The 12433-nt window shown below is 44.0% G+C and overlaps 1 protein-coding gene across 1 annotated transcript in view; it reads left to right on the forward strand.

The window, feature by feature from the left end:
* Positions 1-12433, forward strand: part of ft (cadherin-related tumor suppressor fat) — a 117163-nt gene that overhangs the window by 99519 nt on the left and 5211 nt on the right. Inside the window, exons 13-20 of the mRNA XM_072287500.1 lie at positions 494-733; positions 1549-3410; positions 3916-4570; positions 5420-5754; positions 6128-6231; positions 8414-8718; positions 9962-10170; positions 12140-12413. Of these exons, the coding sequence (XP_072143601.1) occupies positions 494-733; positions 1549-3410; positions 3916-4570; positions 5420-5754; positions 6128-6231; positions 8414-8718; positions 9962-10170; positions 12140-12413 (3984 nt within the window). The remainder of the gene's footprint in view (positions 1-493; positions 734-1548; positions 3411-3915; positions 4571-5419; positions 5755-6127; positions 6232-8413; positions 8719-9961; positions 10171-12139; positions 12414-12433) is intronic.

A 12433-nucleotide genomic window follows, 5' to 3' on the forward strand; every position in this document is an offset into this window, starting at 1 on the left:
GGCATTTTTTATGACTAACTTTGACAACCTATAACTTTGGTTCAAAATGGCCTGAAACAATGATTTATAGCTTACGACACGCTATGAACACTCACAATCAATTCCATGTGCTGTATGTTACTGTGTAAGTTGCTGTTAATTAGCCAATTAGGTTCCAAACAAAGAATTGCATGTTTAAATCAGCTCGTAAAAATACAATAACTGTGCCAATTTCATTCAAATTGCTTAAAAAAAAATTTTTTTTGAAGCGCCTCGTCTTCCCTTAAGCCGTTCATGATGCCTACAGTTACATATTAACTTCAAATTACACGAATAAGCAGCAGATCTCAAACCAGTTCCAAATTTTATGAGAACTTTGTGGCAAGGATTCTGTAGATAATAAGGAAATGAGACAGTCATTGGGACACAGCTATATATTTCATATACTAAACAGTCATCGAACCTCTAGTTGCAACGGCAATCTCATGGTGCTGTATTCATTTCTTTATTCCAGGATGGTTAACAGTAGCCAAACCATTGCCAAGATACCAGGGCCAGAAGTTTGTCCTGAAGGTCAAAGCTACAGATCAAGGAGTGCCGCCCAAAACAGCTGATGCAGTTGTGTCCATTTTTATCACAGCAGAGAACCAGTTCAACCCAGTGTTCAGTGCACTAAGCTACCAGATTATCATCCCTGAAAATGAACCTGTTGGCTCTGAGCTGCTTACCGTTTCTGCCACAGATGCTGACTCAGGTAACCTTCTATGTTTTTTGCACTGTTGGGTTCATACAATCTAGTGAACTCTGGTGACAGAAGCAGCTTAGCTGTTCTACATTTTCATGCCAATTTTTATTTATGGTACCGTTGGAAAATAATTAAATCAACTGCACGAAGTTAGCCATGAAGCAGAAAGTAGCACAATCGACCGGGACTAGTGTAGACTGCTAACTTTCTAGAACTCTGTGCTAGTTGTGATCATTCAGGTTCGCTTCCCACTGTTATATTTTTTTCGTGTAATAAACCAGCTAGCCCCAAACAATCTTATTGCATTGCAGACAAGGCAAGCTTTTACAAAAGAGGTCGAGAAGACACAAGCATTTCCAGTTGTGACATGCGAATTGCACATTATTGGCATGGTGAAGCCCACACTGCTGCTGATTATTGGCAAACAGGCTGGTATTCAGAGAGGAACATCGCACAGTTAAGAGTGTAGCTATTTGGTTCCCAACACATGTCAAGTGTCAGTGGTGACTCTTTCATTGTTAGATACAATTTCTTGCTTGCCAAGAATTAAACTCGGTGTGTCCTTCAATGTCTTTCTTAAAGTGCCTTCAAAAAAGTTGAATGCCGAGAGGGCAAGCAATTCTGGTGTATTTTGATTGCCTTTGGAAGAGCTAAATGAAACATATGTTTTGTTTTTGTGGCACTTCATGCTGGAGCAGTGTCATAGCAGAAGGAAGTGATAACAGTAACTGTAGAGTAATGTCTTAATTGCTATTGTATTAAAGCAGGTCTGTGAGCTTCATAATTTATGTGCTTGACTATACAGAGCATCACTGTTCTTGCAGGTCTGAATGGACTGGTACGCTATTCAATTCAGTCAGGAAATGTCAACGACAGCTTCATAATGGACCCGCACACTGGAGCAATGGCCATCCGTCGAGTCTTGGACTATGAAAGTACACCGGAGTTCCGACTCAATGTCAGCGCTTGTGACAGTGCATTTAACGTCAAGTGTGCTTGGGCAACATTGACTGTAATTGTGACTGACGTCAATGACTGTGCTCCAGAATTCAATGCTACCATTTTTGATGCGTACGTGCCAGAAAATGAGTTGACGGGGACTGTTGTTACACAGCTCATAGCTACAGATGCAGACTCAGGTCGAAACAAACTTATTCAGTATGCTCTTGTGGGTTCTTCTGATTTCGCCATTGACAGCCAGACTGGGTTAGTTACAACAAAGACAACATTTGACTATGAACAAGCCAGCGAATATGTTCTTGAAGTAGTGGCGAGCAACCCTGGATCACTGCAGTACAGCTCCTGCCAGCTGCGTGTCCACATCACAGGAAAGAATGAGTTCTACCCTCGATTTGTGCAACCTGTATTTCAGTTTGCAGTGAGTGAATCGACAGTAGTAGGAACAGCAGTGGGCCGTGTCCTAGCAACAGACGAGGACTCTGGACCTGACGGTCATGTGTATTTCCTTTTTGTGGGAAGCAGCAATGACAGAGGATTTCGCATTCAACCCAGTACTGGCATAATTACAGTGGCACGTGTCCTCGATCGTGAAGCCCAAGCTCGAGTTGTTTTGTCTGTGATGGCTAAGAATGCAGGAAGTATTCGTGGCAATGATACTGATGAAGCTCAAGTTGTTGTAAGCATTCAGGATGGCAATGACCCACCAATGTTTCTGCAACCACTGTATGAAGCTCGCCTCAGTGAAGCAGCCCCTGTGGGTTCATCAGTACTGACAGTGTCTGCAGTGGACAGGGACGTGCGCCCCAACAACCACCAATTTTTCTACTCAATTGTTGATGGTGACCCCAACAAATCATTTAGTGTGGATGCACAGACTGGACTTCTACAAACTTCAATGCCTTTGGATCGTGAAGCAGTTCCAGTTTACTCCTTGACTGTGGCTGCAATTGATCATGGAAGTCCACCGCAAACAGGAACAACAGTGGTTCGTGTGACGTTGGATGATGTCAATGATAATGGCCCTGAGCTTGAGCCAGCGGATCTTTTGGGCTACGTGCTTGAAGATGAGCCACCTTACACTAGTGTCATCACCTTGTCTGCCAGGGACCCTGACTTAGCACCTAATGGAGCACCCTTTACATACTCCCTGGTTGGTGGAGCCAGGAAGAGCTTGTTTGAACTCGACCGTGACACTGGACTCTTAAGGACCACACAGCGCCTTGACCGAGAGGCAACCCCATCAATACAGCTTTTGGTTGAAGTACAGGACAGTGGCACCCCACCCATGCGAGCACGGCACACCCTTACCATAATGCTGGTTGACAAAAATGACAGCCCTTCAGCACCACGCTTGGTGACAGTTATGGTCTGGGTCTACCAAAATCTGTTTCCAGGAGGCAAGATTGCAGATGTAAGGCCCCTTGACCCTGACACCACAGGTGAATACCAGTGTCGCCTGCAAGGTCGTGATGCGATATTCAGCATTGTAAGCTACTGTGACCTCCACGCATCTCGTCTGCTCAGCCCCAGCAACTACAGCCTCACTGTACGTGGAAATGATGGCTATCACCAAGATGTGACATCAACTGTGAATGTGCAGTTCAAGGCTTTTGACAATGCTACTGTAGAAAACAGCATCTCTCTGAACATTGTCAATCAGTCTGCCCATGACTTCTTGAGTTCCACCTACGACCGGTTCCTTGGGCTGCTGGGACATGTACTCGAGGTGAGCACCTAATTCTTATATAGTGCCAGAAATAAACAGGCCTCGTTTGATTTCCAGTAGCTAAAGCTCACGAATGGCTGCCTCAGCATGATGGTGCAAGCCATTTTATTAATCTGTTCCTATGTCACTCCAAACAGCATGTATGCGGTTTCTTTTAAATGAATAAATTGTTTCTTTTAAATAAATAAATTCTGTGAATGTTCCTGTGTGAAAAATTATGGGCTTAAGGCCACATATTTTAAAAATGATTGGAATAATGATACATCAGCCGTTCGGGAGACTAAACCAAACCTTCACTCAACTAAACCCTCGTAAAGATTTCACATAAAGAAAGAAAGAAAGAAAAAACGAGAAAAAAAAAAGAACCAGGGTGGAGTTGGGGGAGGGGGGTAGAGTGTGTTCCCACTAATGGTAACAACTTTGACGCAGTGACAGCAACTTGTATTTAACTATGCCGAACCAATAGCGGCTGCAATAAAGTCAACACAAAATTCACTTCGTGCAGGGTTTGGGCATACCAGTCATCTACAGCATGACGGATGTACAAGGACAGCTCCAACTGGCCCTTGCTGTGAAAAGGTCATCCGGAGCACTGGTAACCCCTGAAAAGGTGGTTCGGCGCCTAGAAGCCAGGAAGGACTCCCTACAAGGGATGCTCACCAAGACCATCTTAGTTGGCTATGAGCCGTGCGTGAGCTCACCTTGTCAGCACGGTGGCACCTGCCACAGCTACCTTGACCTGCAGCCGTCCCTCCTCATCCTAGATTCACCCCAGCTCGTGTTTGTGTCACCCCGTGCAAGTCGCTCGTTTGCCTGTTCCTGCCCCAGTGGCTTTTCTGGAGACCAGTGCCAGGATCAGCTGGATCCGTGCTCACCAAACCCATGTGCAGATGGCGCACCCTGCCAACCGGACATTGAAGCAGGCTTCCGGTGTACATGTCCACCTGACCGGCAAGGCCCACGCTGCAAAAGCCCACGTCAGGAAAGCTGTGCCAGCTCACCTTGCAAGAATGGTGGCAGCTGCAGGGAGGCCCCTGGTGGCTCCTTCTTCTGCCTCTGCAGGCTCGGCTTCAAAGGAAGCTTGTGTGAGCAGGCAGCTGACGGGTGCAGGCCAAGTCGGTGCCGCAACGGGGGTACCTGCGTCAGTGACGGGCCCGCAGGTTTGTGGCATGCTACTCATTTATTATGCTCTTTGTGATATGTTGTTTGCACTTTCTTGCCCACAAGGAGATTCTTTTGTTTTGACAGTAACAACCACCACAGACACACTCTAGACATACATAAAAAAGTCTTCAAAATCGGTTTCACATATCACAAGTTTGCCATAACATAGATGCCCCAAATGTCAAGTTGTAGCCAAAATAGGTACCTTTCGGTAATTTGCAAATAGAGCAACCATATATGAGGCATTTGCAAAGCAAACTTATGAAACATACCTTACGAAAATGTATATGAATTTTATACAGCCCCTGCAGGGACTTTCAACCATTCAGCTGTTGTTACTGAAGAAGACATCTGCCAAGTGTCTGTGAGAGGTAGATCACTAAATTTGGAGTTCAGAAAAGATAATGCTAGCATGCTTGCAAAGTAGAATGTGCATTATTGTGGAGCTCTCACTGACCAATCTGCTCAAATAAAATGGTTCGCATGAACCACATTTCTTTTACTTTATTAGCCAGAATTGATAATTCAGCCATTGATCACAGCAGTCAACAGATCATCAGACTTCCACCTCTATTATGTTTGACAATAATCTAGCACAGGGACACACTTACTCCAATGATTGCACTCCTGGTGGCTAATACAAGCTTCAACTTTCGATTTAATACCACATTATATGAGATTGTGTATAGGTAAATGTCTGTCCCCGGAAAAAACAGAAAGAAACTACCACTCACCCATAAGATGTTCTAGAAACTTAATTCAGGGCTAGATTCAGTTGTATCATACAAAAGACCGTCTTTCAGCGTTTGCATCGCTTAGCAACCATTGTTTGTTCTTTCATGCAGGTTACCACTGCCAGTGCGAGCCCAACTACTTTGGAAAGCACTGTGAAAAGTCAACCTATGGCTTCCAGCCCTATTCGTACATGGCCTTCCCCTCACTCAAGCCAAGCACCAATGACATTTCAATCGTGTTCTCCACAAACCAAAGGGATGCATTGCTTGCCTACAACTTTGGTGTTCAGAATGGTGGCCGATCTGATTTTGTGGCACTCGAGATTGTGGATGGCAAGGCACAGTTTTCCTTTGGTGGGTCGCGTACAGCCATTTCCAAAGTCTCTGTTGACAAAGAAGTTGCTGATGGTGGATGGCACAGAGTCACTGTCATTCGCAATGGCCGGGTAAGTTGAACTAATGTGAATAAAAGCCTTTTGAGTAATGGGCTGTGGTCCCCTAAGTGGATAGTCAATTTAAACTTTCCTGAAAAAGGAGTGGATTTTAAACCCTGCCTCTCGCTTAGAATACTAGAACAGTGGACATCTGATAATTTAACACTGGCTAATTTGATACAGTTGAATTCGATGCTCTTTTTAAGCACTTTAAACCCAAAACGAACTCACATTCCAGAATACTAATTTGAACCTCACGTACTTCAAGCCAATTTTGCATGTGATGCTGGGTCAAATGAAAGGATATCAATTGTGCTTGTACCTGCATCTAAATAAATGTTGTGAAGATCCAAAAATTAATGCTGCAGTATGCTTTGCATTTTAGGTCGCATCACTTTCAGTCGTGAGCTGCCAAGATCATGGAGAATTTTGCGAAGAGTGCTCTCATGCCAACTCAAGCTGCTCACTTTCGGTTACTGGACAAGCAGGGTGAGTAAAGAACGAACACAGAGCCTATAATTAATGTTGTGCTTGCACGCCATATTTTAAGCATCAGGATATAGTGCAAACCAAGCAGCAAGAATAATTTGGGAAGCAAAAAACAGCACTCTCACCCAAACCTCAACTGTGTCGCAACATACAAACAGCACTGAGGCACCATCTGCTGTGTGAAGTTTGCTTATGGCAAAAGCACTGGCAAAGTGTTTGCTTTTCAACCTATACTTGTTGGCCTACTTTTCTTTTAATACAAAGATGCTTAAACTATGAGATAGATTTCTTTCAGACTCAAAACAGAGAATTAGACAATGGAGCTTCTAGTGCAACACTTTTACGGTGACAGTGACACTCCGAATGCTGCAGGCAAATGGCCATAACAGATGTAACTGTAGAACAGCTCGGAATGTTTATTCCCGAAACTGTGTGCTCTTCAATATGCTGTAAGCCTGGTGTATAGCCCACTCTGTATTAAGCTGAGCTATCAATTCACGTACAGCAACACGCCTGGTAAAGCCTAAACTCCTCGTGCCGATGATGTGCTCACACTTGATCTTGGTGCAAACAGACAGTTTGACATGCCTGAGTAAGCACATGTACTGCCTCCATCATACTTGACCCAGACAAGCCTTTAGCACCATTTTGCTCCTCCTGCGGAGGGTGCTGGAGAATTCTGGATTGAATATCTTGAATGTGGTAGTGTAAAGTGTCTTCCTTCCAAAGAATTCAATACATACTCCTTACAGCCTGCATTTATTAAAGTCAAGCCGCTAGAAATGTGTCTTCATTGTTTTGGTGAAGTTTGGTGGCAACCATGTAATAATACACAGCTGAACGGAAGACATCGGCCTATCATAATAGACAATTAATGCTGTCCAGTTATACTAAGAACACTTGGGTACTGCTAGACTGAAGTCTGCCTACATCATACTGTTATACCAATTCACTACTTAAACCATATTTGTTGTCTATTAACATTGCAAATCAGGGTATGATGTTATGCTTGCACGTGAAGATCATGACAGTGGTGCAGTGTTCTGCAATGCAATAAAGATGAAGTTTGAGAACACTGTGCAAACTTCATTGTCTTGTGTCTGGTGCATTATGGGGATGACACACACATTACACACAAATATAGTATTGCGACATTAAAATGACGCAATACTATATTTACAAGATACAAACAGGATCAGGTAAAAACAATATGACTGAACTTCAGCTTGCACAGCATTCCCTTATATGTACTCTTCTTTTACGGCATTGTTGGGCATTACAACACTGTTGTCACCTTCATGCACCTCTGCAACGCAATGTAAGAGGTCTTGTTAAGCAACTGATGGTTCTAGTCTGTCACACGGACAGCAGAACATGCAATTCATCTACGAACTAACGTAATAATTTCATGTCTACTGAGAAATGAGATGAGGCATGATGGATGTCTATGAACACATAGTAAAATATTTCAGAAGCGCTTTGACATGCATAACTCACTGCAGTCAGGGTGATAGTTTAGGCAAGTTGGTTATTGAAGTGCTTAGTGTATTCTGTGCCAGTTATTTATGTGTTTGTGTCTGTCAATGCAAAAACAAGTTCACAGCTCTCTGCAGCTGTGTCCTGCCATAGGCAAGAGCAATGTATGACTGCTTTCTTGTACAATATGTTAAGGCAGGTCACAAAAGTCACAAATGCTGTGCAGAGCTTACCATAACATACAGAGCACAAGAAGAGATTTCAGTAGGACTAAGTTGGCAATTCTGGTACTGAAGTACTATAAATGCATGAGTATAAACAGTAAATACTCAGTGTAACGTAGAAAGGTGTGCATCATTCGTGTAACTTGTCTCGTATCTTCACTGAGCTGCAAATTCTTTTAGTGTATCGTGAATGTTGGACATGCTTGATGCAAATCAGTCCAACAAAACGCAAATAATATGGCACTGTACTTTTGTCTCCTTGTGAAAGTGAAAGTTTATTTTCTTTTCAACGAAAAGAGGGCGCCTTGTCTGCATTTCTGCTACTTATATTGTGTTTAGTTTATGCTGAACATGCCGACTGTTTAAGATAAAGACCAGTTAGCTTAGCTCCACATTCTTATGAGTTAGTATAATGTACCTGATTTGCTTTCCTAGTGTTCCTTCTAATGTCATGTATGTATACGTTTGTCACTGACATGCAGGACTTTGAGCCTTAGCAGTCAGCCACTGTTTGTGGGCGGGCTGCCATCTGTGGAGCCACTGCTGGAGCGGCCCAGCCAGGTGGCAGCCGATGACTTTGTCGGCTGCATGCACAGTGTATCAGTTGATGGCCACCCACTAGCGCTGGATGCTCCCCTCAGAGCACAGTACACCACAGTTGCCTGCGGCCGCAGGGGTGACCCCTGTGCTGGTGGTTGCAAGGGTGGGGCGCCCTGCCATGACCTTTGGTTTACAAGCCGGTGTACCTGCTCTGGAGGGGGCCTGCTGGCGCATGACTGCAATGAAGGTGAGCTCCCACGGATGAACACATCTCTCCCTCTCCCTCTTGCATCCTTCCTGCCACCGCTGCTGTTAGCAGTAACCAGCTCCATACCAGGCCAGACAACAGGAATGATAAAGTAGTTGAGTTAGAACACTGGAAAACAAGAGTTGAAATGTGAATGAGCCGTAAGGTTATAGTAGTGAGAATGAAGTTGCATGAGATGGTACAAAAGGAAAGGAAACTGAAAAGTAAGCACTATCCTATGAGTGTTGTAATATCCTGTGCCGGCTTCCAGTTTCGGTTTCGAATCGCTTACGTCAGGGCGCCACTCAGCACCAAACGCTGTAAGTACACCTGCTGCATTTCCCCCTCGCTGGGATAAAGTCATTCTTTGTCTGGTCCCAGACTCGAGCAGTCCGGCTCTTATTTGCGGTGCAACGCACCCCAGCCATTAGGCCTCATGCCGTAGGTCCAACGTGCGGCCACCCCATTGGAGCTACTACAAACTGGCGACGAGGATGGGATATTACATCACCTCTCCCTTGAGAGAAAAATGCACCACTCACTCACCTCGCAACAAGTGTCACTTCCTTCTGTCCACGGTGTTCTATGTTACTTCACTGTTAACTTAAGAGCGCTCTTATTATGCTGCGAAATATGTGAAGGGAGATTTGAAGCTGTATTATGAGAATACGATGGTATAGTAAGAGAAAGCTTGACTTCATCCTCACCACTGAAGCCCATTTATGCTTGCAGTAACACTTAGCTGCTTTCTTACACAACCTTTGTGAGAATACTTTGAAATCACTAGGTAAATTCGCCATAATGGCAAAGTTAGAACACCTTAGCGAAAGAGAATAAGACATGCCTCTGACAACCAACCAGATATATTGGGGAACAGTGTGAGTGCCACACTCCAGAAAAAAAAAAAATACAAAGAGGGGGTGACTTAGTGCAGTAGGTGCTTAAAAGAAACTTTTAATTGACTTTGCAAGAGCTGTTCCAACTTTATCAAACTTCTTGCAGCACAAAGGATAGAGAAAACAAGGTGAAACGATTTGAGTGAAGCCTGCTGGTCTGATCAGAATGTTAGGTCATTGCCACCCATTACCGCTCGTGGCCAATGGCATTTAGCAAAAACCAGCTGCTATCAGTTGGGAATAGGCCAGTTAAGTTCACCTCAGAAAACGTTTCATTGAAGTAGCACAACCAGTTATTATAACTCTGCATTCAAATTCCCTACATGTTATGAAACACTCTCTTGCAGCCCTGGAGCCCTATTCACTCGGAAGCGGTTCATACCTGGAACTTGTTCCTCAGGAGAAGCACAGGCGAGCAGCCCTGCTCTTGCAGCAAGGCCGGCGCACTGTCAGGAGCACTGCCAGCTTTAAGACAATGGCCTTCAGGCTTCGTACTAGGACTGACGTCGGTCTACTTCTGCAAGTGGCCACTGAGAGAGACTACACAAGACTACAGGTGAAAAACACAATGCTTTAATTGCACACAGTAGTGGTAAGTCAATGGCTATGGCGTTAAGTTGGTGAGCTTGAGGTCGCAGGTTTGATTGCTGCCACCGCAGCCGCATTCCAGTGGGAGTCAGATGCACAAAACGCTCATATGCTTAGATTATGATGCATGGTAAAGAACCACAGGTAATCAAAATTAATCTGGAATCCCACTACGGCATGCCCATAATCAGATTGTGGCTTTGATACGTTTTACATAGGAGTACACAGGAGTTTCTTTCATGCATTTTGTTAAGCCCCCACATGTAGCCACATTGTGTTTGGCTACTCACAGTATAAATATTGCGAGACTTGTTGCATTGCCTAACAACTGGTCACCACAGCACCTGATGACCAGTTAGCTTGTACGTAAGTATTACCAAAAATTTACTGTTGTGCTAGTTTCTTCATGACCAATAACTTGCAACACACGAAAACCAGGCAAACAGAGACACCCATGTATGCTTGAAGTTAGTGATGTAGTGCAGACACTTTATGATTGATTCTATAAACAAACCACATACTACTAACTCTATTTACACTTTTAATTTGAATTCTCTAATAAAGTACCACATTGGATTTTGCAGGTCACATTTATTAAGGCATATGCTGCAACCATGCCAAGCCTTGCATCACTAGTGGTCGCAATGTTAAGCTCCCACTGTGCCAGCGTTGGCTAGAATGCTAGCACCAGAACACCTGTTTTCCAGCTGTACAAACCAGCAACAAATGGAAATTGCACAGTACCAGTATCCTCTGTGACTGTAATGCTATGCTTAACACTCATACTTTTATGACGGCAAAGCTAAGTGCCAAAGATACCTGCTGACACAATTTTTCCTCAAAGGAAATCTATAGAAAAAGGTTAAGCTAGATTGGTAGATTACATTCGTTGAATAAGAAAGAGGCTCATCTCGCCATGAACAGAAGCGTTATAGGGCAGAAACATTGTAAAGATTAAAAAGGATTGTGGTACCACCTTGACCTTCCTGCACAAGCTCCTTGTGATGCCATAGTTCTTCAGAACGCCTGTTCAGGTCTAATTAATTGTTTATCAATAGCGAATGTGGACCAAATGGAACAAATACGTAAAAATATTGCAAAATCCACGAAGTCACATTGTAACATGGGTGTTGTCTTGGATGAGATTCAAGAATGAAAATATTGGCTTTGATTTTCTCCACCACTAACAATCAACCTCATAAGAAAAATGCAGCAAAAGCACTGAAGGAATACTCCATTAGCCTGAAGTGCTTCAATGTTTCACACTACTGTCTCTTGAGCCAAAACTGAAAAGTCCCAACTGCAAGATGATAGGGATGTGCAAGCTACTGTTAAAATTAATAGCATACAGTGATGCACATACATATCATGTGCATGTACTATGGGAAGACAACAACAAATGTGCACAGATATGTACGCGTGTGTGCAAGAGTAACACACCCCCAACCTTTTGCTTTCTCCAAAGAAAGCGGAAAGGAAAGAACAATTTCAATTAGCTACATCCTTCGATCATGCCCACAAAACTATCTTGGTACACAATAAATTTTCCTTCATTTGCTTATATGCCGCGTGCCTTGTCAGAAATCATTTTCCAATAGAACAATTGAACAGTTGGCAGCACCAAAAAATAAGTTTTCTTGAGCTTAAAAAAATTGCCATGTGCCTTTTGCCACTCTTACCTGCCGCAGTGGCTTTGGATGTGGTTTTGTGCAGCTGGGCATGAAATCGTGGGTTAGATTCCCGACTGCAGCGGCTGCGTTGTGATGGGGGCAGAATTTGAAGATCTGTATGTGCCACGCTTTGGGTGCATGGTAACAAACCTCAGTAGGTCAATATTAATCATAACCCTTCTATGGCCTTGGCACATTCAAATCAACTTATCAATCTTTTGCTACTCAAGTGACACATAGATTCTCACCACATGCACTGGTTTGCAGCTTGTGGATGGACATCTGGAGTACATCTCTCAGACAAAGCAGCAGGACCCAGTGCGGTGGCGCCACCCCAGGCGCATCTCTGATGGCAACTGGCAAGACATCACTCTCAGTCGCAAGCTGGAATCTGGTGGCGCAGTCATGCTCGCTGTTGGGGACGCGGAGCATCAAATTCCAAGTGATGGCAGCCTTCATGACTTCCTTGACCCTTTCCTGAGTTCCTTTACCATCGGCGGACACTGGGACATGAACTCAGTCACTGATGAGAATTCTCCAGGTAACACTATTCCCCTGCTG

This window comes from Dermacentor andersoni, chromosome 4 (genome assembly GCF_023375885.2).
Source record: "Dermacentor andersoni chromosome 4, qqDerAnde1_hic_scaffold, whole genome shotgun sequence".
NCBI lineage: Eukaryota > Metazoa > Arthropoda > Arachnida > Ixodida > Ixodidae > Dermacentor > Dermacentor andersoni.